The following is a 25,825-nucleotide window of genomic DNA, read 5'->3' as shown; positions in this document are numbered from 1 at the left end:
AATCTGGTCAAATAAAATTATTTTTAAAAGAAGAAGTAAGAGGGAGGAGGAGGAGGAGGAGGAGAAGAAGAAAAAGAAGAAGAAGAAGGAGGAGGACGAGAATCATTATTCTAGGTAGTTATAAGCAAAATATGACACACACACCCATTCCTGCCATCAGGGATTTGTTCAATTATCTTCTCTTACTTCCCTCTCTTTTATCTTCCTAAATTCTTCCCATCCTTCAAGACTCTGCTCCAATGTCACTTCTAAGAAGCCTGCCTTGACTACTCCTGTTTTCCATGACCTTTTTTATCTGAACTCAATGTATTTACTACCACATAATTTTAAATTTTATTTTTTTTATTTTGTATTGTGAACTTAGACATTAGCAAGCATATGCATTTCCATATACAAAGAAATATATGAGTGTTGTTTATAACTCTGTGGGTGTATGCATCCTTCTTTCCCATTTCATGTATTGGTTTTGCCTCTCCAACTAGTTTATAAGTTCCTTGAGACAAGGAACTATACTTCATACTTCTGTGTACTTCACAGTGTCCCCAGGAGAGTGCCAAGCAGCTAGCTGGTGCTGAATCAGTAATTCTTTCTCAGTTGAAGCAATTGGAACCTTCCCATGCATGAGAAAGATACATTAGAGACTCCAATTGTAGTGGGAAGGAGTCTCACTGTGTGCCTAACCATTTGATACCCTGTCAATCTCTTTAAAATGAACTCTATGTGTACAATTAAAACAGAATTCTAGACCCTGTATGATGGCCCACTTGTTTTAGACAGTGTTTGATGCAAGGGGTCTCAGTATAATAAAGAGATTTGAAGTTTATTATAAAGACTTTAGATTTTAAACCAATGAGGAGCTTTGATCTACCCCTTAAATACCTCAGCTTTGGGTCCAATGACTCTCAAAACAAATCTTAGTGCCCCTTGGCCAAAAACCAAAATTATTATTATTAATGATTCTTATCCACATAATATATACATGCCTGACACGTTTATATACATGCGTATACATAATATATATACATATATGTATACATGCGTGAAGGTCAGACATATACATTTCCCTGGGTAAGGGATCTTAGGTATTTTTCCATTCATATCTCTTTAGCACTTGTTTCTATGGGCAGAATCCTAACATACTTTTTATTTTCCCAACTCATTGGTAGACCATCCAATTTCTGGCTGACTTTCAGGTCCTTTCCATCTCAGTTTGGATGGAAGCCAAATAGTCATGAGTCTTTTCTGTCTTGTTCTTTTAAGATAATATGTAGACTTGATGTTAATCAAGATATCATTTTGTTACTCTCTCAAGATTGTTATGAACCAGGTTAGGGTCAGTGGTCATGTAGACAATTCCTTGTTTTTAGAATCATAGAATTTAGAGCTAGAAGGAACATTAGACAGCACAACTCCCTCATTTTATAGATAAAGGAAATCGAGGCTGAGAAATTAAGTGATTTGCTCAGAATGACACAAAGAATAAGGATCAAAGCCAGGATTCAAAGCCAGGTCCTTTGACTCTAAATTCCATGCTCAATGATGTTCTATTTGCTCTTGAATCCCCAGCAGCTAGAACAGTGCCTGACATGTGTTAGATGCCTAATAAATGCTTGTTAATTAATTGATTTGTTGTATTGAGATTACTACCTCAAAATTACTTTACATGTTGGGATCTCCTTTGTTTACTTACTTTTTACTAAGTCTTCTAGTCTTTTTGCCAGATTGCTCCATGGGATTCTAGGGCATTCTTCCAGATACCATCTTTGCTAAAATGCCAAGTTTTTTTTTTCTTCTTTCTCTCTCTTAGGTCCTTTTCAAAACACTTTAAATTTATTTTCTTGGGAGTGTAAGAAAAGTTTCCTTATAGTTAAAACCAGGATCTTTCTGTCAAGCGTTTGATCTATAGTTTGGTTAAAAGCTTTTCTTAACTAAAAAAAAAAAACGCTGTTATATGGCCATGGGAGAGTCTGACATGCTAGAGTACCGAGAAACACAAAAGAAGGTTCTTTTAAATGCATACCATTTCTATGATGGCTTTAGTGAATGATCTCTAGGAGACTTTCCACAAGTGGTATAAACTACAAGTACATGTATTTAAAATTTTTTAAGCCAGAAGGAATCTTAATTTTCACATAGCGTGACCTTAGAGTGATGACAAACTGGCTACCTGACAATCAGCATGGTATTGTGGATAGAAAGCTGGCCTCATTCATTTTTAGAAAGACCTGGGTTCATGGCCCACCTCCAACAAATGCTGCTTTGTGACCCTGGCCAAGTCACTTAACTTCTCTGTATCCCCAGACCAGCTTCTAATAATGTAAGTTGCAGAATACATGACTATCTACAGCAAAGAAAATTCTTCAGTAGTAATTCACTATAGAAATTAAGTAACAGGGGGCAAAGCCAAGATGGCAGCTGGAAAGCAGGGACTTGTGTGAGCTCCCCTCCAGGTCCCTTCAAAAACCTATAAAAAATGGCTCTGAACAAATTCTAGAACTGCAGAACCCACAAAATAGCAGAGGGAAGCAGGGATCCAGCCCAGGACAGCCTGGATGTTCACTGGGTAAGGTCTATCGCATGGAACTGGTAGTGGAGTGGAGCAGAGCCCAGCTTGAGTCACACCTGGACCTACCAGACTGGGAGCCCTGTGGAACAGGCCTTAGAGCCCTGAATCAGTGAGCTGTGGCAGTTACCAGACTTCTCAACCCATAAACACCAAAGACAACAGAGAAGGTTAGTTGGAAAAGCTGCAGGGGACAGAGTGAAAGGAGTTTGCGGTTCTGCCACCACCCCAGGGGCAGCAGGGGTGGTACAGCTACAGAACTACAGCTCCTTTTGTTTCTGGCCCCAGGCCCACCTGGTGGGAGGAATTAAGTGGCAGATCAGAGCAGGAGTGCAGAGCCTGCTGAAGATCTGAGTCCAATCTGGGTTGGCAGTTCTTGGGGGAGGAAGAGAGCTGGTGTGGCAGAGCTGGCTGTGTAGAAGTAGCTCTAAAAACAACATCGTATCCCCTCAAGCTTGGAACAAAGTGCTCTCTACTCTATAAGCAGTTATACCCCCACAAAAAACTCAAGGGTCAAGTAGTTGGCTGGGAACATGGCCAGGCAATGAAAACAGACTCAGATTCAGACTTTGGAATCTTTCTTTGGTGACAAAGAAGACCAAAACATACAGCCAGAAGAAGTCAACAAAGTAAAAGAGCCTACATCAAAAGCCTCCAAGAAAAATATGAACTGGTCTCAGGCCATAGAAGAGCTCAAAAAGGATTTGGAAAAGCAAGTTAGATAAGTAGAGGAAAAATTGGGAAGAGAAATGAGAGTGATGTGAGAAAACCATGAAAAACAAGTCAATAACTTGCTAAAGGAAACCCCCAAAAGATGCCGAAGGAAACAACACCTTAAAAAAATAGACTAACTCAAATGGCAAAAGAGCTCCAAAAAGCCAATGAGGAGAAGAATGTCTTGAAAGGCAAAATTAGCCAAATGGAAAAGGAGGTCCAAAAGACCACTGAAGAAAATACTACCTTAAAAATTAGATTGGGGCAAGTGGAAGCTAGTGACTTTATGAGAAATCAAGATATTATAAAACAGAACCAAAGGAATGAAAAAGTGGAAGACAATGTGAAATATCTCATTGGAAAAACCACTGACCTGGAAAACAGATCCAGGAGAGATAATTTAAAAATTATTGGACTACCTGAAAGCCATGATCAAAAAAAAAAGAGCCTAGATATCATCTTTCAAGAAATTATCAAGGAGAACTTCCCTGATATCCTAGAGCCAGAGGGTAAAATAAAAATTGAAAGAATCCACCGATCACCTCCTGAAAAAGATCCCAAAAAGAAAACTCCTAAGAATATTGTTGCCAAATTCCAGAGCTCCCAGATCAAGGAGAAAATACTGCAAGCAGTCAGAAAGAAACAATTTGAGTGTTGTGGAAACACAATCGGAATAATACAAGATCTAGCAGTTTCTACATTAAGGGATTGAAGGGCTTGGAATATGATATTCCAGAAGTCAATGGAGCTAGGATTAAAACCAAGAATCACCTACCCAGCAAAACTGAGTATCATGTTCCAAGGCAAAATATGGATTTTCAATAAAATAGAGGACTTTCAAGCTTTCTCAGTGAAAAGACCAGAGCTGAATAGAAAATTTGACTTTCAAACACAACAATCAAGAGAAGCATGAAAAGGTAAAAAAGAAAGAGAAATCACAAGGGACTTACTAAAGTTGAACTGTTTTGTTTACATTCCTACATGGAAAGATGATGTGTATGATTCATGAGACTTCAGTATTAAGGTAGCTGAAGGGAATATACATATATACATATATATGTATATATATAAATGTGTGTGTCTGTGTGTGTGTGTGTGTGTGTGTGTGTATAGACAGAGACTACAGGGTGAGTTGAATATGAAGGAATGATACCTAAAAAAATCAAATTAAGGGATGAGAGAGGAATATATTGAGAGAGAGAGAAAGGGAGAGATAGAATGGGGTAAATTATCTCACATAAAAGTGGCAAGAAAAAGCAGTTCTGTAGGAAGGGAAGAGGGGGCAGGTGAGGGGGAATGAGTGAATCTTGCTCTCATCGGATTTGACCTGAGGAGGGAATAATGTATACACTCAGTTGGGTATCTTACCCCACGGGAAAGAAGGAGGAAGAAGATAAAAAAGGGGGTACGATAGAAGGGAGGGCAGATAGGGGGAGGAGGTAATCAAAAACAAAGGGACAGGAAAAGGGACAGGGTCAAGGGAGAAAATTGAATAAAGGGGGATAGGTTAGGAAGGAGCAAAATATAGTTAGTCTTTCACAACACAAGTATTGTGGAAGGGTTTTACATAAAGATACGCATGTGGCCTATGTTGAATTGCTTGCCTTCTTACGGAGGGTGGGTGGGGAGGGAAGAGGAGAGAGAATTTGGAACTCAAAGTTTTAAAAACAGATGTTCAAAAAAAAGTGAAATATGGATTAAGATGATAGGATGTTTCACTCATATTATACAAGTAAAATAACTTGTTGGAAAAATAGAAAGAAAGTCAAGAACAAAGTGATAACCATTTATTTTAAATGTCCTTTAACGAATGCTAAATTGCAATGAAATCCTTTTTTGAAGTTCATGTGGCCTCTCTATGAATACCAAATGACTTCATTATTTCCAGTGCTATTTGAATGAATATCCAATGAATTCATAATGAAACTCTCAGAAGAAAATGTTGCACCAAAAAGAAATAAAAAGTATAAAATTGCTATTTCCAAAAAAAAAAGAAATGAAATAACAGGTCTGGACAAAAACAAACAAAAAAGCCCAAGATGATTGCTCTCTTAGCAGCAACCATCTGCATAACAAGCTGAAGTCTGTATGCCTCCCATTTCTACTCACTGGTCCTTGTTCTAGGAGCAATGATTTACATACAATGAATGGATTTACACAGAGTAACTTTATTATCTCCATCAAAAGACAGTTCTTCAAGTATTCAAAGAGAGCTTCCTGTCTTCCCAAAGTCTTCCATCATCTAGAAGTAAAAACTTCTGTCTCATTTCTTCAAGCAGTTCTCAGATGACATGGTTTCCACATATTTTACCATCCTAGGCATCTTCCTCTAGAAGCACTGCAATAGTTTCATGTAACATCTGAGTTGGAAGAAACTTCAGAGGCAACTTACTACAACCCATGCCTGAATAAGAATCCCCTCTACAAAATAGAAAACAATTGATCGTGCTGGAGGACTGTCTTTGGGATGAAACCCACTGTCTTGTGAGGGAAGTCATGCCACTTTGGGATAACTCTAGCTCACAGCTGAACACTAATTCATTCTTGGTGGAGTTCTGAACTGATCCAGCCATTCTGGAGAACAATTTGGAACTATGCCCAAAGGTCTATAAAAATGTGTATATCCTTTGATCCAGCAATACCATTTCTAGGGCTGTATCCCAAAGAGATCATAAAAATGGGAAAAGGACCCACATGTACAAAAATATTTATAGCAGCTCTTTTTGTGGTAGTCAAGAACTGGAAATTGAGGGGGTGCCCATCAATTGGGGAATGGCTGAACAAGTTGTGGTATATGAGTGTAATGCAATACTATTGTGCTATAAGAAATGATGAGCAGGTGGACTTCAGAAAAACCTGGAAAGGCTTATGTGAACTGATGCTGAGTGAAGTGAGTAGAACCAGGAGAATACGGTCCACAATAACAGCTACATTGTGCACTGACTGACCTTGATAGACTTTGCTCTTCTCAGCAATGCAAGGACCTAAAACAACTCCAAAAGACTCATGATCCACATCCAGAGAAAGAAATATGGAGTCTGAATCCAGATCAAAGCATACTATTTGCTCTCTTTTTTTGTTTTGTTCTGTTCTGTTTTTTTTTTGTTTTGTTTTTTCTTTCTCATGGTTCTTCCCATTCATTCTAATTCTTCTATACAACATGACTAATGCGAAAATATGCTTAATAAGATTGTATATGTAGAGCCTATATTGGATTTCATGCCATCTTGGGGAGAGGGTAAGGGAGGGAGGTGGAGAAAATTTAAAACTTATAGAAGTGAATGTTAAAAACTAAAAATAAATAATTTTTTTCAAAAATCCTAACTCATAGCTATGAATATCAATTAGTATTTTGTGTCTATAGGTATAGATATAGACATGTAGCTATAGACACAGGTCTAAGTAGGTATGTACTACAGCAGCATCTTTGATGCTTTCTGCTCAACTACCTCTTTCTTTCAAAATTGGAATGAAGCATGTGACTTCCAGAACAATGTAACATGGCTGCATTTCTGAATTGATACTTTTATTGAATTCACAACTGTCATTACCAAAATGACATTAAAGAAATGTTTCCATTACTCAGAACAGGCCACCAAAACACTAAACTTCTCTTAAAGCTAACAAAATGAATTGTTTATTCCCCAGCTGAAAAGATGCCCACTGAGTAATTGGTGAAGAGATGTCTCTATTGTGAGAAACTATGATCTGAAGACTTAAATGCCATTTTTCCTTTTAAATAGAGCAATGTTCTTATATATTTTCTTTCCAGTATCCTTGATGTCTTCAAAATGTCACTTGCTGGCTTGTTGATACAACATAAAATCAGAGAATTCCCCCAGTCTTTCATCCAAATCAGGAATCCTTTTGCAGCCTCACAAAAGTGCGGCCATCTAGTCATTGTTCACAGACTTCAAGTGAAGGCGAGTGTGCCCACTGTGCCTATTCTGTTGTTGAATAACTCTGATTGTTAGAAGGAGGTTCAGTGGATAGAGCACTGGACCCGGAGTCAGGAAACACTTGAGTTCAAATCTAGCCTCACACACTTACTAGCTGCATAACCCTGGGCAAGTCACTTAACCTCTTAATCCACTGGAGAAGGAAATGGTAAACCACTCCACTATCTTTGCCAAGAAAACTCCATGGACAGTACTGGTATGCTACATACACAGGTGGTCCACAGGGTCACAAAGAGTCGGACATGATTGAACAAGTGAACAACAGTTGTTAAAAAGTTGTTCTACTTATAATTTCAACCCACATCACAGAACACGTTCCCACAATAGGCTCTTAATAAATAATTGAGTTGCATTGTTTTTACAGCCAAAGTTTTACACTTTTTAAAACAATGGTCAGTTTGAACATGGCTCTCAGTCTTGTCTAATTCAGCTCATTTCCACACATACTTATATGGTACCTACTATTTTCTAGTCACTGTATTAGGTACTGAAGATACAAAGACAAAAACAAAATTCTCCCAGCCTACAAACTATACAACTTCATATCTTTCCACTCTTTCTCCTAACATATTATTTTCCCCACTCTTCACCATATTGACCCTACTTCTTTGGACACACTCCTATTGGTCAATGTCCAATGTCCATTTTTAAAATTTAGCAACAAAAATTGAATACAGTATCCAAGATTTGGTTCAACAAGCCCTGAGAGTAGCAAGCCTCTTACTCTCCATGATCTGCATACTCTGTTTTTATTAATGGAACCAAAAATTATGGCTTTTTTAAAAAGAAGTTGGATAAAACTTTTGATTCATATTGATCATTTTAGCCTATTATTAATGCAATAAAGTATTATAATTATAGATATTATAGTTCTATCTATTGGATCTAAAGGAATCTCCTCAGAAAATAAACATCGTATAAATCTAAGTTTTAGCGTCTAACAAGTACTAGCTGACTCAAAAATCTGACATAAAAAAGTAACATTAGGGCAGCTAGGTGGCGCAGCCCTGGAGTCAGGAGGACCTCAGACATTTGACACACTTACTAGCTGTGTGATCTTGGGCAAGTCACTTAACCCCAACTGCCCTGCCTTCTCCCCTCAAAAAAAAAGTAAAAAAATGTAACATTAAAAAAAATACTCAGGGAGTAACACATTGACAAGTTCCAGAGCAGAGGACTCTTATCCAAAGATTTTGTTACATTTTTATGTCAGATTTTCCCCTGAATTATTATAAAGTTCCTTTTGAGAAACTCAAACTCTGTCTCAGATGAACTAAGGGTAAGATAAAGAACATCCATGCTAAAGCCAAGAAAGTCTAGATGAAATGATAGTCAGAAGATTATTCAAGGAATAATGGCAGCAATAAAAACAGAGAAAGAGAAGACTGGCCACCCTACCCCCCAAACTCTAAGAACCCATTAGAGAGATAATTAAGAAAACCTATATATAGGCATCAGCTATGAGAGTTGTTCTCCTTTGTCCCCAAGGTCTTATATCTCAGAGCATTATTTTCTGTTATCTTCCATACCTCCAGAAAAATCAGTGAGTAAAGCTTAGGTCTTGCTAAGATCTTCTCTCTCAGCCCTACCAGGATAAACTTTTATGTCCAATGCCAAATAATAATGCATGGCACATACTAAGCTCTTAATAAATACTTCTTGACTAATGCTGATAATAATGATAGCTAACATTAAATAGTATATTAATGTTTGCAAAATGCTTTACATATGTTATCTCAGTTAATATATTATTTGTTTTGAAAAACCCAAAGACAAGTCTTTGCTTTTTTGTTTCATATTTAATTTATTTGATGGTGCTAAGTGCATTTTCAGTGATAGATAAGATTGTTTAAAGAGTAACCATAGCAATGTTGTTAATCATCAGTGTAATACAAGGTCTCAGCTTGCCCTAGAATCAGCTACTTGACAAAATTAACTGATTAGACCTGAATAATAATTCTCATTTGAATATAATTTCATTTCTCAGGAAAGAAAGAGGGGTGAAATGAGGTCTTGAGTATCTAGAAATCAGTAGAATCACCAAGTTTAAGAGCCACAGATGACCTTAGAGATCATCTTAGTCTTATGGAAATGTAAACAATAACCTTTCTTGCGAAGAAATTTTAAATGTACCAGTTAAAAGTCTACCTGCTTTTCTTTTTACAGGAAGGAGGTGCGGGATCTGGGACTGGTCATCTTAGTGGATGCTCGGAAATGCCAGCCTGTCCCTGCTCTCTTCAGAGCTGTCACAGCATTACAGGTGTGTCTGTTTATCCTTTGTTTATCCTTTGTTGTTGTTTATTATTGTTTTAAAAACCCTTGTTTTGCCTTCAGAATTAATTAGACTCTGCAGTTTAGCTGTGCTTATGCTGTGCTCCAAGGGGAATACTATTAGAGGAATTCTGAAGGAGGTAGGTAGAAAGGTTATCATTGATGTTTGGACTGAAGTGAAATGCAAAGAATTGGAATGAAAGACCAAAAGGATATTCCATTTGTTCCAAAGTCAAGATTTTTTAAAAAGAACAAAATAGAGCCAAAGAACTCTCTTCTTGGAATCATGCCAACCCTAGCTACTGGAAAGAGAGAAAGAGATCCGGAAGTTATTGCAAAGATTCCATGGCATTTGATTTCATCAGTGGCCCCTTGGATAACCTTTGGTTTTAGTAGTAACTGCAAGAAAAACAAACACCAGGTCAGAAAGTTCTCTGGTGAGGAAAAAGCATGTGGTCTAGTTGGAGCATCAAGAATGCTGCTTGTTTGCTCTGAGAAACTGAAAGTTCCATCAGGGTCAAGTTGATGCAAAAACTAAAAAATTCTGGGACTCTTGGCCTCATTTTCTTATTTACTTTAATTCTCTGATACTTCAAGGCAACTCGCGAATTTTTTTTTGGTTCTTTCCCTGGAATGTGGAAAGGGTTGAATGACTGGACACCAAAAGTAGCCTTGGTTGGTGTCAAACTGAAAGGAGGTCTCCAGCAGGGTGCACAGTGGATCTATGCTTGGCCCTCTGCTGTTGAACATTGTCATTATCAATTACTTAAAGACACAGATGGCATCGTTATCATACTTGCAAAGGATACAAAACTGGACAGGGATAGCTATCACTCTGGGTGACAGTCAAGATCCAAAAAGATCTTGAGACTATTTGGCCTAATCTAATAAGGCATAGTCTAATCAGGATAAAAGTAAAATCTTACATAGGTTAAAGAAAATCCAACACTAAAAGTACCAGGTGAGAGAAATGTGACTAAGCAACAATTCATTTTTAAAAGATGCATTGGACATGTATAACTTTTATCAAATTGCTTGCCTTCTCAATGAGGGGAGTAGGGAGGGAGGGCAAGAGAATTTGGAACTCAAAATTGGTAAAAATAAAAAATGTAAAAATTGTTTTATATGTAATTAGAAAAAATAAAATATTTCCATAAAAATTTTTCAAAATCAAAGATAAGATTCAGATTAGTGCAATACATTTGAGGCAACAGAATACAATTTTACCCTACATTAAGAAAGGCATGGCACCAGGACCATGGAGGTATGCCCTGGTAGGACCACTTCTAGAATCCTATGCTCCATTCTAAGTTTTGCGTTTTAGGAAGGACATTGATAAACTAGAAAGTGTCCAGATGTGGGCAACCAGGATATTGAAAGGCTTGGAATTAATGCCATATGGGAATCTTTGGAAGTAACTAGAGGTGTTTAGTATAGAGAAAAACCTTGAAGGATATAGGATTGATGTCTTCAAGTTCTTGAAAGGCTACCATGTGCATGAAGAATTCAAGTGTTGCTTTGCTCTATAGAGCAGAGATATAATCAAAGGTTGGAAGTTACAAAGAAATAATTTGGGGTTTGATGTAAGGAGAAACTTACTAAGAAATAGAGCCATTCAAAAGGGCTACCTCTATAGAGAGCAGGGTCTCTTCACTTGAAATTTTAAAGCAAAGGCATGTCTTGCATGCTATAAAAGGGATCCTTTTTCAGGTATAGTTTGGACCATATGACCATAGAGGTGCCTTCTGTTGATGAGATTCTATGATTCTATATGTTGTGGTGGTGGTGGTGGTGGTGGTGGTGGTGGTGGTGGTGGTGGTGGTGTAGTAATGGTGGTTCTGTGTGGTTCTTTCTTACTTCATCAGGCATTTTCACATTTGTTGTATCATTTTATCAATACAACCATCCAGTAAACTAGGTGAGTGGGGAAGATATTAAAAATCACAGAGCTCTAGAAAGGAACCTAAGAGATCATAGTGTCCAAACTCCTCATTTTACAGGTGAGGAAATTGAGGGCAAATGAAAAGACTGACTTTCTCAAGGTCACACAGCTCAGTGAATGGGACAAGATGAGGCTATAACCTTAGTCTCCAGACTCCCAACCACATGTTACCCCATCTCTGATTCTTAAACTAGTTTTAACCTAGAGGAAATTTTTACCAGTCAACAAAACTCTCACTACAAAATGTTCTTAGGTCTTGAAACCTATGAATTTAAAAAATTGACTCCTTCCTCTCTTGGCATCCTGATCTTTGAACCACTGGCTTGCTCCCTGTCCCTAGTTCCTAGCCTGCCCAGGACTGCAATGCTAAGACTTGAGGTCCCATGGTGGCAAATTTAGACATTTTACTGATGCTCAGTGTTTTGAGAGGTAGGAAATATTACCCTAGGCTGTTCTGCCTCTGGGGCACATGAACATAGCTGCTCTGCTCAGTGATTTGTTTCCAAGGCTACCAGCAGGATAAGGGCCAAGTGTTATTGTTCACATTCAATAGAAAAACCCCAAGTCTGGTTTCTGAGTCACAATAAATAGGCTAGAGAAGAATGGGGGAAATAAAGAGTGGAAAAAGTAGAAAAAAATTACATTTTTATCTTTTAAATTACATCCAGTTCTATAAACAAACATCGAAGAGTTTACTATATCACAGTATCTTACAATTTCAGATTCTGAAGGGATTTCACAGGCCATCTATTCTAACCCTTACCTAAGGATCTCCTTTATTATATCACTGACAAATAGTCATCCAACTTCCATTTGAAAATCACCAGCAAAGGGAAAATGACTACTTCCTGAGGCAGTCTGTTGTACTTCTGGACAGCTATAAACACTGGGAAGCTTTTCTTTACGTTGACATGAAATTGGTTTCTATGTAACTTCTACTTTATGGAACCAAGCAAGACAACTCTAAACTCTATAGTGAGTGACAGCTCCCCAGATTCATGAAGACCACTAACTAATCACAGTCCCCCTTAAGTCTATTCTTCCCCAAATTCCTTGGGTCAAAAACACCTGCGTTCGAATTCTGCCTTGAACACTTACTAACTGTTTGATTGTGGACTAGTCAATTGATGTCTGTCAGCCTCCGTTTCCTCATGTGTCAAATAGGGATGGTAATAGCACCTATCTCACAGAATTTTTGTGAGGATCAAATGGTGTGTAATGTATATAAACCACTTCATAAACCTTAAAGCATTATATGCTGCTGTTGTTCAAATCATGTCCAACTCTTCGTGACCCCATTTGGGGTAGTGTTGGCAAAGATGCTCAAGTGGTTTGCCATTTCTTTCTCCAGATCATTTTACAGAGGAGGAAATTGAGGCAAACAGGGTTACATGACTTGCCCAGAGTCACACAGCTGGTAAGTGTGTCTGAGGCCAGATTTGAATTCATGAAGATGAATCTTCCTGACTCTAGGCGCAGCACTCTATTCACTGCACCATCTAGCTGCCCAAAGCATTATATAAATGCCAGCTATTATTGTTGTTTTGTCATTATAATTAGTATTTGTATTGCATGATCACCATTTCACTGGTGATAGTCCTCCTCTGGATACACTCCAACTTATGAGATATTATAGATGCCAGTGGAGCAAGTCAACTGACCATTTGTTATCTGTCTTTCTTGTTACATAACTAGTCCTTTCCTACTCCATTCACCAATCTCTGCCTATATCACAAGGTTTCAACTCAAAATCTTCAAATGTATCTGGGATTTCATCAATGTGAATATTCTCCCTCTACTGATGAAAATCAAAACTTATCAATACCTTAGAAATTCACCAGAGGAAACCTTTTAAAAGCCAATCACCCAATCATCAGGGTTCACTACGCTAAAATACAGAACATGGTTGAGCTTTTCACTTGATAGACCTATGGTTTTGTCAGCATACCTTGATTCACCTCCCTTGGCAAATTCTCCCGCTGGTGGACAGTCTCTTTATGTATTCTTCAATGGGACCCAACTTCTTTTTTTACTCCTTTATTAGCCTTCCATTGTCCTAGACCAGTGTTATAGCCAGTCTTGGGTAAGAAGGGCTTCAACTCCAGACATGAAGAACTTGGGATGAAAAAAATAACGGAAATCAGTGTCCATCTCAATGAAAATACTTGTCTTGCTGAATTTATGAGAACATCTATGAAAATAACTATAGTGTAATTAGGCAATATGCTATTCCAGGAAACCTCATGTAACTCTCAAAAGACAGATTGTTTAAAGAGTCTTTTATTCATATTTTATTCATTTATTGTGAACATGTAATCCCAGAGAGAAAAGAAACAAAAGGAAAATGACATAAAAGTGAACCAGAACAGCCCTTGAGAGAAGTCATTTGTCTTGTTTTTTTTCCCTTGTGGTTTAAAAAAAATAGATATAAACAACTGTGAGTCTGCTTTGCTTTACTAGAGTGATACCCCTTCCTTCTCCCACCCCCCAAGGCCTCTTAAAACAACAATAAAACAAACAAGTAAAAAACAATTCTAGTTCATTGAAATGTATTTTTTCCACAACATTCTCAAAGCATGGGGAAAATGTGATTTTGGTCATTTTCACTACATTGTAATTTACTGCTGCAAAACATTGAGAAGGCCATTTTGCACATTATATTGCGGATGAAGGGAAATACTTTACCAGCCCCATCAAGTAGAATACCTAGGGTGCTGATATCTGTAAGGACAACAGTCTCTTTGAATTATGAGAAGATAAAGTTCCCTTCACTTGTCCTCTGGCTACATGTAAGGTTCTACAAAGAAAAACTCGTGTGTGTGTGTGTGTGTGTGTGTGTGTTTGAGAGTGTATATGTGGCTTACATGTTTCAGCTAAAGAATTAACATTTTCTAATATTCACAGAAAGGGATAACAATGAAAAAAATTCATGAATCAAGGTCCTCTTTAGACTTCTGTTAGAGAGTGATACAGTTTTCCAAAAGTCTTAGTGTGGTGTTAAGCTATTAAACTTTAAAATCATCCTCCTAAGCACAAATTCGGGAGAGTGTGGCTAAGCAGCAAGTCATTTTTAAAAGATGGGAGAAAGAGTTAATGGAATATATTATGAGGCAACAGAATGCAATCTTACCTTACATTAAGAAAATAATAGTGCCAAGACTAAGGAATTCTGCCCAAATGTCTTAGTGTGGTTTTAAGCTATTAAGGCTTAAAACCTCACTAAAACTTTTGGGACACCCTGTATCTAATCCCTTGTTAGCTTAAGCAGGCCCTTACAGAAAAGTGAGGACCAAGTCTGGATCCTTGTGGAAATCCAAACACATCATCCCACCCCTGGAACTTACTGTCTGTGTGACCTTGGGCAAGTAACTGAACCTCCCAAGGCCTCAGTTTCCCCATGTGTAAAATGGAGGAGTTGGATTAGATGGCTTCTGAGATCCCTTCTCCCTCTAGCCCTATGATATCACATGTCATTGATTACCAATTATTTTAAATAAGGAAGAAGATCCCAGTTAAAAGGGCTAGGCATTTAACCTCTCTGGGCCTCAGTTTTCTAATCTATTTAAAAAAAAGAGGAGGGGGTAGGGCTGGAGAAGTAATGAGAATGGAATGGATGCCTGCTTAAGTCTCTTCTAGCCATAAATTCGTCGCACATTAAAACGATCATTTTATTCCAAAAAGCTGCGGCCTGAATTTCATCCTTAACCATACCACATGCACAGAAAAGCTCTTTCTGCGTAAACACATGTGCACTGTTCCTTTGCTACCAACTATAATTTTGAGACGGTGAATTGAAGGAGAAATAGTATTTTGATTCATACTGTTTAGGACAACAGTTAGTTTCTAGCCAGTGTCAGACATAAGAAAATCATGAAGATTTCTTTCCTTCCTTATTCTATTTCCTCGTAACTCTCTGAGGCAGGTAGGTGAACCAGGTGATAGAACGCTGGACCTGGAGTCAGGAAGACCTGAGTTCAAATCTAGCCTTAGACATGTAGTAGCTGTGTGACCCTGAGAAAGTCATTTAACCACTTCCAGCCTCAATTTGCTCAACTATAACAGGAGGGTACTAATGTCATTTACTTCCCACAGTTGTTATGAGAACAAAATGAGCTATTAGAAATAGCTTTGCAAACTTTAAAGTGCTATACACATGTTAGTCATTGCAGTTACTATCTATTATTATTATTTAACCCAACAGAAACAAGTCATGGGTGCTAGAGCTGGAGTCAAAAAGATCGAAGTTCAAATCTAGCCTCAGACATTTAATAGCTGTGTGAACCTGGGCCAGTCACTTAACCTCTGTCTACATTGGTTCCCTTACCTATAAAAGGGAGATAATATTAACACCTATTTTCTGGGGTTATTGTCAGGATCAAATGAGATAATATTGTGCACAGTGCCTAGCACATAGTAGGTGCTCAGTAAGTCACTGTGCTTCCCCAACCCCCCTAAATCTTCCACAAAGGTTCTATTCATAAATCCTCTACAGAAAAAGTCCAGTCTTTCTGGAACCCCTCATCAAGACCCTTTAACATTGTGTGGATAATGCCAGTAAAGCACATTGACTGTCCATTTGTCACTGTCACTCTTGTTATATGACTGGCCCACCTCATTTTCTAATCACACATCTCTGGCTATATCAGTAGGGTTTAACTCAAAATATTCACGTGGATCTGTGATCTTATCAGAGAGAATGTCCCCTCCCTCCACTGAGGCAAATCACAACTCGATCATACCTTCCCAACCTGTGAACCTCTTGTCATGCCCTCCTAGGGGTAATCATGGTAACTGCTGCCTCAAGTTGATGTCCTTACCTTAAGTTTCTCTCCACTCTAGTCCATCCTTCATTTAGCTATCTCCCTAAAGCGCAGCTATGAATATGCCACTCCTCTATTCAATAAACTCCAGTGGCTCCCCATTACCTCCAGGATCAACTGTAAAATCCTCTGTTTGGCTTTTAAAGCTTTTCATAACTTGGCTTTCCTTCTACCTTTCCAGTCATCTTACTTCTATCTTATTTCCCCTCCACATACTCTATGTTCTAATGACTGGACAGCAGATAAGTTGAGAAGCTTGAGGACTGAGAAAAGGTCATCAGTTTGGCAAATAGGAGATCTTTGTGGGTTTTTTGATGGGGTCAAATTACCAAAAAGATTGAAAACTAGACATTTTCTCCAATTTTCATGACCTCTTGAATCTCTCCAAAAGATGGCTGGAGATAAAGCAATTTCAACCATCTCCACAACCTAGGACACCAAAAATACAAACAAGATAAAAATTTGATGATAGGCCAATAGGCCTTAAATCCCTAATGCATGCTTGCTCAGTACCCTTGTACTACAGCCCACCACACCCCCAATAGCTGGGCTGCACAAGCTGACTCACTGGCTTACAACAGAACCCAGCTCTATACCCTTACCTCTTCTCCCCTAAACCTCCACTAGAACCCGGTGCCCTAGAGATCTAAACAACAGAATTTGCTAAGGCTGCAGTTGCATGGTAGAATTTTGTGCTGCTGGGCCAGAGAGCTGAGGAACAAAGGAACTCATGAATTGAGGAACAGAGGAAACAGAGGCAGGACACATATGTGTAGCTGTGTGGTGCTCTACCAAGCCCCAGGAAAGTAACTAGCATCCAGTTGTGTCCCCTCCCCGCCCCACCAGAAGTCACATGGGACAGAGACTGAAGCTGGTTTGCCCAGAATGGGAGGAGGCTGAAACTCTTTGATATACACCATCCAGCAAAACTTCTATCAAAGGGGAAGGAGTCAGAAAATAAGCAATAAAGGAAAGTAAGGAGGTAGGGGAAGACTGAAACTACTAAGGATCTCAGGGAAAAAAAACTCAGAAATCTTGTGCATAAGCAGATAAACCAACAGGGAGATTATTAATAGCAGAAGGAAGTGTGGTCTCCAGATCAAGTAAAAGAGCATGACATCTATGAATAAAATTATAAGACCAAAGAAAATAAATCAACACTGATGAGGTAGAGGACCCTGTGAATTCCCAAGAATTTGTGAATGTTCCTGAATGACTTAAAAGAGAAAGAAGAATTGTGAAAGAAGAATGTATGGCCTGCATGGCAGAAATAATTGGCAGGATAGAAAAACTTGAATCCAAGGCACCAAGTTTCACCAAAGAAACAAAAGAGAGGATAACTGCTTCAGAATGCAAATGCCCAGAATTAGTGGATAATCTGGAAGAAGAGAAGCAATGACTGGCCTCCATGCCATTTCTCGAACAAGACACTCCATCTCCACACTCTGGATTTTCTCTGGCTTTTCTCCATGCCTAGAACTCTCTCCTTCCTCATCTCCACCTCCTGGCTTCTCTGACTTCAAGTTTCAGCTAAAATACCACCTTGTACAAGAAGCTTTTCATGGTGTCTATTAATGGTAGTGCCTTCCTTCCATGATTATCTCCAATTTGTCCCTTATATATCTTGTTTGTACATAATTGCTTAAATATTGTCTGCTCTATTAGGTCATGAACTCTTTGAGGGTAAGGACTGTTTTTGTCTTTCTTTGTATTCCCTGTGCTGGTACATTCCCTATGCCTGGTACATAATAGGTATTTAATAGATGTTGGTGATTTGACTTTGTTATTCTAAAATTCAGTTTACATTAAACTTTTCAAAAAAAATGTGTCTATGCCTTAAAGCACTGTTATCTAAACCAATTTGATTAGGATCTTAGTATGTATCTTTGATAAATACTAATAGAACTCACCAATGCTGACACAAATGGAAACATGAAGAGTTGGATACAAGTGGAAAACAACTAAACTATATCCCAGGCACTGTCCTAAGTGCTGTACTCATTATCCCATCGACTTCCTAGACCCCAACACCCTTCCCTGGCTAACACTCCCCTATAAGTGCTATATCCAACTATTAGAATGTTCCCTTTAGAGCAGGAACTATCTCACTTTTATATTTGTAATCATCAACACTTAATTCACAGTGAATGCTTAATAAATGTTTCTCATTCATTCATACAGACTCCTGAGTTATTCCAAAATTAAGAAATTAAAAAACAACTTTTGCCTGAAATCTAGGACACAAAGTAAGAGTAGGACACTTAAGTCTAAAACGAAAAACGGGGAGGTGGTTGAGAGAAAAAAAAAACCCTGTATTTCTGACAGAATGGGGGCATAATAATATACCTACCTCACATATTTGTTGTAATAATTGAATGAAGGAAAAGCAACACACAAAAGAAAGATGAAAAGTGGGAAGAAGTTGCCAGGGGGGTATCCTGCAAAGGGGCATAGTATTTTGTGGAGTCTAAGTCAAACCAAGCTGCTGATGGAAAAAAGGAGTTACCTGGAAAGTTGTGAGCCCTTTCCAAAGGAAGACTTTGGGAGGAGTTTAATGATCCACCCTCCACCCCTCCAAATAAGATGGGAGAGGCAGCTGAGAGAAAGTTGAAAAGGTATTGGGTATCAAAACTTGAGTCAGTCTTTGTGGTGATGAGATTTCAGGAGATCAACTTGGGGGAGGGAGAAGGAGCAAGCTGCTGATGGAAAATGGAGTCATTAAACCCCACAGGCATAAGGTACATATGTTGTATGGAGGCAAAGGGGGCACATGCCCCCCTTCCAAAAGGCATTTCCTAGCAACACATTTCAACAGAATCGTAAATTAACTCACCCAGAAAATGGGGAAGATACAGAGACTGTAAGCTGGAAGCATTATTAACGTATATTGACACTGAGCACCAGAAAACTGTGCTCTACTCACCTAAAAAAGCAGAAAAGTGAGATAAAAGAACCACCCCTTGGTCAGCACATCATAACAACAACAACAGCAACAATAATAATAACTAATATTTATATAGCACTTACTATGTGCCAAGCACTATGTTAAGTGCTTTGCAATTATTATCTTATTTGGAGAACTTGTTTTTTTTTTTTTTTTGGTTTTCAATGCTTAATTATTATTGAAATTTTTTTAACCTCATCTTCATTTCCAAATATATCCTTGTTCCCTCACTTCCCCCAGGAAACCATCCCCTATAACCAAGAATAAAAAAGAAAGAGAAAAATGCACTTCAGCTTAACCTCAAAGGAGTTTAACCTTATTATATGCCATGTTCCACACCCATGGTCCCCCCGCATCTTCAAAGAGTGGAAGAGGTTGCATTTTCTCATATTTTCTTGGAGGTCAAATTTGTCATTATAATTATACAAAATTCAGTTTTATTTGTTCTTTCCATTTGTGTTGTTGCAAACATTAGTCGTAGAGTTTTCTTGCTTCCACTTACTTCACTCTGCATCAGTTCATAGAGATCATCCCATGTTTCTCTGCATTTTTCATTTTCCTTTTTTCTTACAACACAGTGATGTCCCATTATGTTCCTGAGCCACAATTTGTTTAGTCATCCCCATAGTACCATAAGGTTTTCAAAGGGCTTCCTCACTATGGCTCTGTGAGGTAGGTAGGACAAGTAATGTCCCCATTTTCATGATGAGAAAAGAAAGCTGTGAAAGACTAAGAAGATTACCCATGATCACACAGTTAGTACATATCTTGCATTTACCTAGTTTTTGACATGTTGTCTCCCCTTTTTGAATGTGAGCTCTTTGTGTGCAAGAACATTGTTTTTATCTTTGTATCTTTTTTAACATTTATATATCACCAAGTGCCAGGTACAGTGCTATTATCTCATTTGATCCTCACAACAACCCTGGGAGGAAGGTACTATTGTTATCCCTATTTTACACATGAGAAACTGAGGCAAACAGAGATTGTGACTTACCCAGGATCACACAGCCAAGTAAGTGTTTGAGACAAGAATTGAACTCAGGTCTTCCTGAGTCCAGGTCTGGCACTCTATCTGCTTTGCCACCCAGATCACAGCACAGTGCTTGGCCCGTAGTAAACTCTTAATAGCGGCTTGTTAATTGACTGATTGACTAGTAAGTGTCTGATGTTAGATTTATGTTAACAGATGGCAACCTATTCCATAGATCTGGAGGAAAGGGCATTATAACTTCAGTAAATCCAATAAATGAATTGCCATCAATGACAGCTAAGAATACTCTATATTAATTGTGTCATATGTGAAAAGCAAAGATGTTTGAATACAAAGCATTGCCTACATCCCCTGTGAAAGGTATATAAAGCTGGAAAATAAACCTATTTGTAAGCTAGTGATGAGTGCAAAGAATTCCTAATTCCCCATGATCTCAAAAAGGCAAGATTTTACAGCCAACAGTGTATTTAAAGATAAATTTCCAGAGTATTGGGATTTCCAAATGGTTCCATGAATATGAAATATTAATGATGTCACATGGCTCTTTTCTAGATATCATGGTTATAGGAATATAGTTTCATGTGGTTCTTCTTGTAAAGGACATAAAGCATTTATGAGCTGAGATAGTTTCTGAGCTCTTTCATCCTCTTCATTGTGGTGACTAACTTTCCTTGGGTAAACTTCTCTATTTGCATTGTTTAAATTTCTCTAAGAAATAGTGATTGTGCTAACGTCTTTCCTTTTGCCCATTTCCCCTCTTTTTGAGTCAGCAGCTAAGCTGAGGGGGTGGGGGTGTCTGCTGTGATTATACTCAGCACTTACTTTAATTCTTTTCAATCTCATCTAATTTGACATTTACTTTGACAACTTTGTTCCAACCCTCTAATGATATCACTGCATATAGACAGCCAATACTGAGATAACTCCCACATCTGTAACCAGTTGTTTCTTCTCTCTTATAAAATGAGAGGCAATATGGTATAGTGAATAGAAAGAGCTGACCTTGAAGCAAAGAAGATCTGGGTTTAAGTCCTACATTGGACCCATACTGACTGTATACCTCTGGGCAAGTCGCTTAATATTTTAGAGTGCTAGGGTAACTCCCTAGGACTTTATGTTGCAGAAGGGACTATGTTGCCGCTGGAATACAATGACTCTGGAGGAGAGACTGAGGCACAGTTCTGCCTCACTTAAATCCAATTCACTTACAAGTCAGGACATCACTTTCATGATGTCATTGGTCCTCTTCAAGAACAAAGAAGGAACAACAACATGTTGTAAAAGAAGTGCTAACCTTTGTTGGGAAAGGGTGTTTCTTCATCTGGGCTTCTCTGTGCCAGTGAAGTCACAAGTCTACTTCCTATTCCTAAAATATAGCCAATTTCATTTTTTATGAAATCATTGAATATTTGCTCTATCAGGTACTTTCCACCTCTCTTCTTTAAGGAAGCAGTCAAGATAATCCTTTGTGATAAGGGATGGTTCTCTGGGAAAGAGGATAGAGAAATCTAGGTGATAAAAATACAAAACATATCAAGAAAATAATTTTTTTTTAAAAAAGAAAGTAATCAAGGTACATAGGTATAAGGTTTCTAATTAGCGTGCACGTCTTCTTCCTCTTTTATTTCTTGATTCCAAATTGTATCTTCCAATACATTTTTGTCAACTTTTCGGGTGTCCACCTTTATACTGAAATTACTGAATAGCAAGGTAAATGTTGGCTTAGTCTGGAGACATCCAGAAAATGACAACTAGAATGGTGAAAGACTTCAGCTTCATGTCATACAGAAACAGATTGAAGGAAATGGACGTGTTTATCCTACTGAAGAAAAGAATTCAATAGGTATCTTCTAGTATTTGAAAGGCTATAAATGAAAGAAGGATAATAATTGGTTTGTTTGACCCTGGGAGAGCCGAATTAGAATCATTGTGTGAAAATCAGAAAGAGGCAAGTTTAATCTTGCTATTAGAAGTACTTCCTAGCAATTAGAGCTATCCAGAACTGGAATGGGCTGCCTCAGTAGCTCCTGAGGTACTCCTTAATTGAAGGGCTTCAACCAAAGGTTAAATCAATACATGTTAGGTACGTTGCAAATCAGGTTCTCTTTCAGGTATGTGTTGAACTAGATGCTAATGAGTTTCCTTTTAACTCTGAAATATAATTCTGTGACCAAGCTCTTCAGTGAATTTCTTAGCTTCCTAATCAGCTGCAACAGATGTCATCACAATAAGCTACAAGTGTCTTCATGGTGGTCTATCACATGTGATTATTCTTAGAACTACCAGGCAAGATGGCCAAATGTCTCATAAAATGACATTTCTTATAGCTCTGGGGCACATGATAATGAAACCAATTCTGCTAATTCCTTCATTCACATTCCCCCAAAAGAATCTGCTAAACATCTTTCAATTAGCAGCTACTTCTTTATTTATTTCAATTCAACAAGCATCTATTAAGCATCTGCTTTGTTCAAAGCAGACACCAGAGCTGCAAAAACACAAAAGAAAAAATTCTGTTCTTTATGAATTTGCAAGCAAGATAGACTAAATAGAGCTGATATTCTCCTGAATACTTAAGTATTCAAGTAGACCTGTTATCTCCTCATTTGGAATGTTTCCCAGTAGAATGTAGCTCTCACTCTATCCATACCTATCCATCCAGTGGGACTCTTGTTCGTATCCTACCATAAGTTTGCCACTCATCATGGTAGAGCCCTTCTTCAATGCCCTTAATAAACTTTCAAATATTTATCATTAGAAGTCTTGGTCCAACCATTCTAGAAAGCAATGTGGAGCTATACACAAAAATACATAACTAGTGCATACCATTTGACCATGTGGGACCACTGCCTATAATAGAGAGGTCAAAGACTGAGGCAAAGGACCTGTTAGTACAAAAATATTTATAGGAAGTCTTTTTGTTGTATCAAAGGACTAGAAACAAAGTGGCTGCCCATCAAATACAAAGTGCCTGAACAAATCTCATATAGGAATTTAATGGAGCATTACATTAGAAATGATGAATGACTAATTCAGAGAAACTAGCCTGGGAATACTTTTGTGATTTGATGCCAAGTTAAGGGAGCAAGACCAAGAGAATAATTTACACAATGACCAAAATAATTATGTAAAGCAAAACAGCTTTGAAACTCGTCAAAACTTTGATGACTGAAGTGATCAATCATGACTTTCCCAGCTATTAGCAGGGAGTTGATGAAATAGAGGTGCAGAATGAGGAGCACATTTTCAGACATAGCAAGTATGTTTATTTGTTTTCTTTGATTGTACCTATTTGTTACAAGGGAAGTCTTCTAATTGGTGGGGAGGGGTATGATTAAAAAGCAAAGAACTTTAATGAAATATTTTAAAATACATAGATCAAAGAAGAAAGAAACTAATGGGGATGGAGAAGTAGGTTAGTTTTGTTATTTCCTGATTAAATGTAACATGTACTTGAAAAAACTATGCAGGGCAGCTAGGTGAGTAGAGCACCGGCCCGGAGTCAGGAGGACCTGAGTTCAAATGTGGCTTCAGACACTTGACATATGTACTATCTGTGTTACTTTGGGCAAGTCACTTAACCCCAATTGCCCTGCCCCCAAAAAAAAAGAAAGAAAAAAATTGTAACAAAAATTCACATTTTCATACATAATCCTCTTTTGTGTTTTTGTATATTAAAATAATTGTAAATAACTGTTAATAAACAAGCATTTTTGAAATATTTACTATGTTCCAGGCACTATGCTAAGTGCTGAAGATAACAGGTATAAGAAAACTTAACAATAGCCCCTGCCCTCAAGAAGCTTAAAATCTAATTGTGGAAGACAACACATTAAAGGAAGCTGAAAAGCAGGGAACAAAGAAGATACTTGGTTCAACGGCATGGCGTTGAAGTCTGGAAAGTCAGGAGCAAAAGCAGGAAGGGAACGAAGGCTGGCCAGCCTGGAACTGTGCTCAAAATGGAGACCCCAAAAAGAACTCACAAATAGAAAGAGGGGGTCCACCTGATGGAGAGATATTCCAAGATATAGAGGCTCCAGGCGCTAAAGGAGATACCAGGGTGAAACTCTAGCTGAAACATCATGTTGAAGTCCAGAAAGTCAGGAGCTGAGCTGGGAAAACAAGAAAAACAATTCAGATAATGTTCTCTACTCTAGCATTACAAACCTAGACAGATTTTAGTCAATTGGCATATAGCCCCTGATTGCTAGTCTGCGTGCTTTTGCAGATAGGGCTAAATTGACACAGTACTGCTTGCCTTATCACTTATTGTTTTTCATTTGAGTAGCCAAGTGCCTCCAAACTACTGCTCTTGCTTAATATCCATTCTGAGTCATGTACAGCTAATTTCCCCCAGCTGGTGACAGTCACCATATGTGGTCCTTGGATATGGATAGCCTCCCTTCCTGCGTGCACAGCTGCTGCCCTGAGACAAGCATTTTTTTTCAGAAAAGCTAAACTTACGTCGGGGTGGGGGGGGGGAGAGTGAAGGAATTCTACTCACTTCTCAAGTGTTCTGTCTTAACTAGATAGTCTAAGAGACTTTGTATCACTTATAAAAGGACATCCAAATGCTATTACGTCGATGTTGATGTAATTGGTTTTTTCTCTTTTTTTATATCTTGCTTTCAAGCTGCATTCAGTGTTGGATATTTTTAAGTTGTCACAGGTATTGGTCTTAAGAAAAACTACATCATAATCCCATACCAAAAGAACTCCTAAAAGCAGCAGAAGGGATTTTGGCAATGCTTCCAATGAGATATTTGTTTCCAATGAAGGAAGTGGAGATAAGAGTTAGGGAGACATGATGGTATTGTAGTTGGATTAAATTTGAAAGTCTGGACATGTTTTTACTCTCAATTCTATTTCTGACTGATTTCTTATTCCTGTTCAGCGTGTACTCCACACATTTTCCTGATGAGGAAGAGAAGCAAATTATTTAAGTTAAATTTGAAACTAAAAAGCCATTGGAGTTTGAAAATCGTTACCATATTGGATAGAGATGTTCGTAAAACTTAAGGAAGATCCTGGAAGAATTAGGATAATAAAACATAACACTTAAAAAATTTGCTGTTTTACTTACTCACCGTACAGGATGACTGCCATATACTCTAAAGGATTAGTTTTATCTGTAGCTAACCTGTTTTCTGTGATGAATTTTGAATGCAACAGGAACAATCAATCAAAAACATTTATTAAGCACTTACTGTGTGTCAGGAATTATGCCAGATACCGGGGATAGAAAGACAAAAATGAAAAAATTCCTCCCCTCAAGGAGCTTACATTCTGTCAATAAGTCCTAGTGGTAAAAATTCACCCACAAAGGACTTTTAAAGCACTTTCTAAAAAATATTTCAACAGTTACTCACAGCTTGGTACATGTGATAAGCTCTCAAAATGTTGGTTGAATTAGGTTGTAGGACTGGAATCAAGTTTTAAGGAACTGAAAATGCCTGGTTCGTTCTCAAGACCGTTGAACAGAACTATGAGCCATAGCAAGAAGTTCATAGGAATGAAATACTATCATGTAATTAGGCAACTCTTCCAAAATATTCTCCTAATAAAAGAGGGTGAGGAAGAAACTGCTAAAGAAAAGCCAACAAAACTATTTTTTTTAA

General features: G+C 38.0%; 1 protein-coding gene across 1 annotated transcript in view; it reads left to right on the top strand.

Annotated features, from left to right (window-relative positions):
- The window catches only part of PLEKHG4B (pleckstrin homology and RhoGEF domain containing G4B), a 210,244-nt gene that overhangs the window by 123,210 nt on the left and 61,209 nt on the right, over nt 1-25,825 (top strand). Inside the window, exon 6 of the mRNA XM_036765907.1 lies at nt 9,403-9,496. Within this exon, the coding sequence (XP_036621802.1) occupies nt 9,403-9,496 (94 nt within the window). The remainder of the gene's footprint in view (nt 1-9,402; nt 9,497-25,825) is intronic.

The sequence above is a fragment of the Trichosurus vulpecula genome, chromosome 1, assembly GCF_011100635.1.
Source record: "Trichosurus vulpecula isolate mTriVul1 chromosome 1, mTriVul1.pri, whole genome shotgun sequence".
Classification (NCBI taxonomy): domain Eukaryota; kingdom Metazoa; phylum Chordata; class Mammalia; order Diprotodontia; family Phalangeridae; genus Trichosurus; species Trichosurus vulpecula.
Note: the sequence above shows the minus strand (reverse complement) of the source record. Positions and strands in the feature narration are given on the sequence as shown.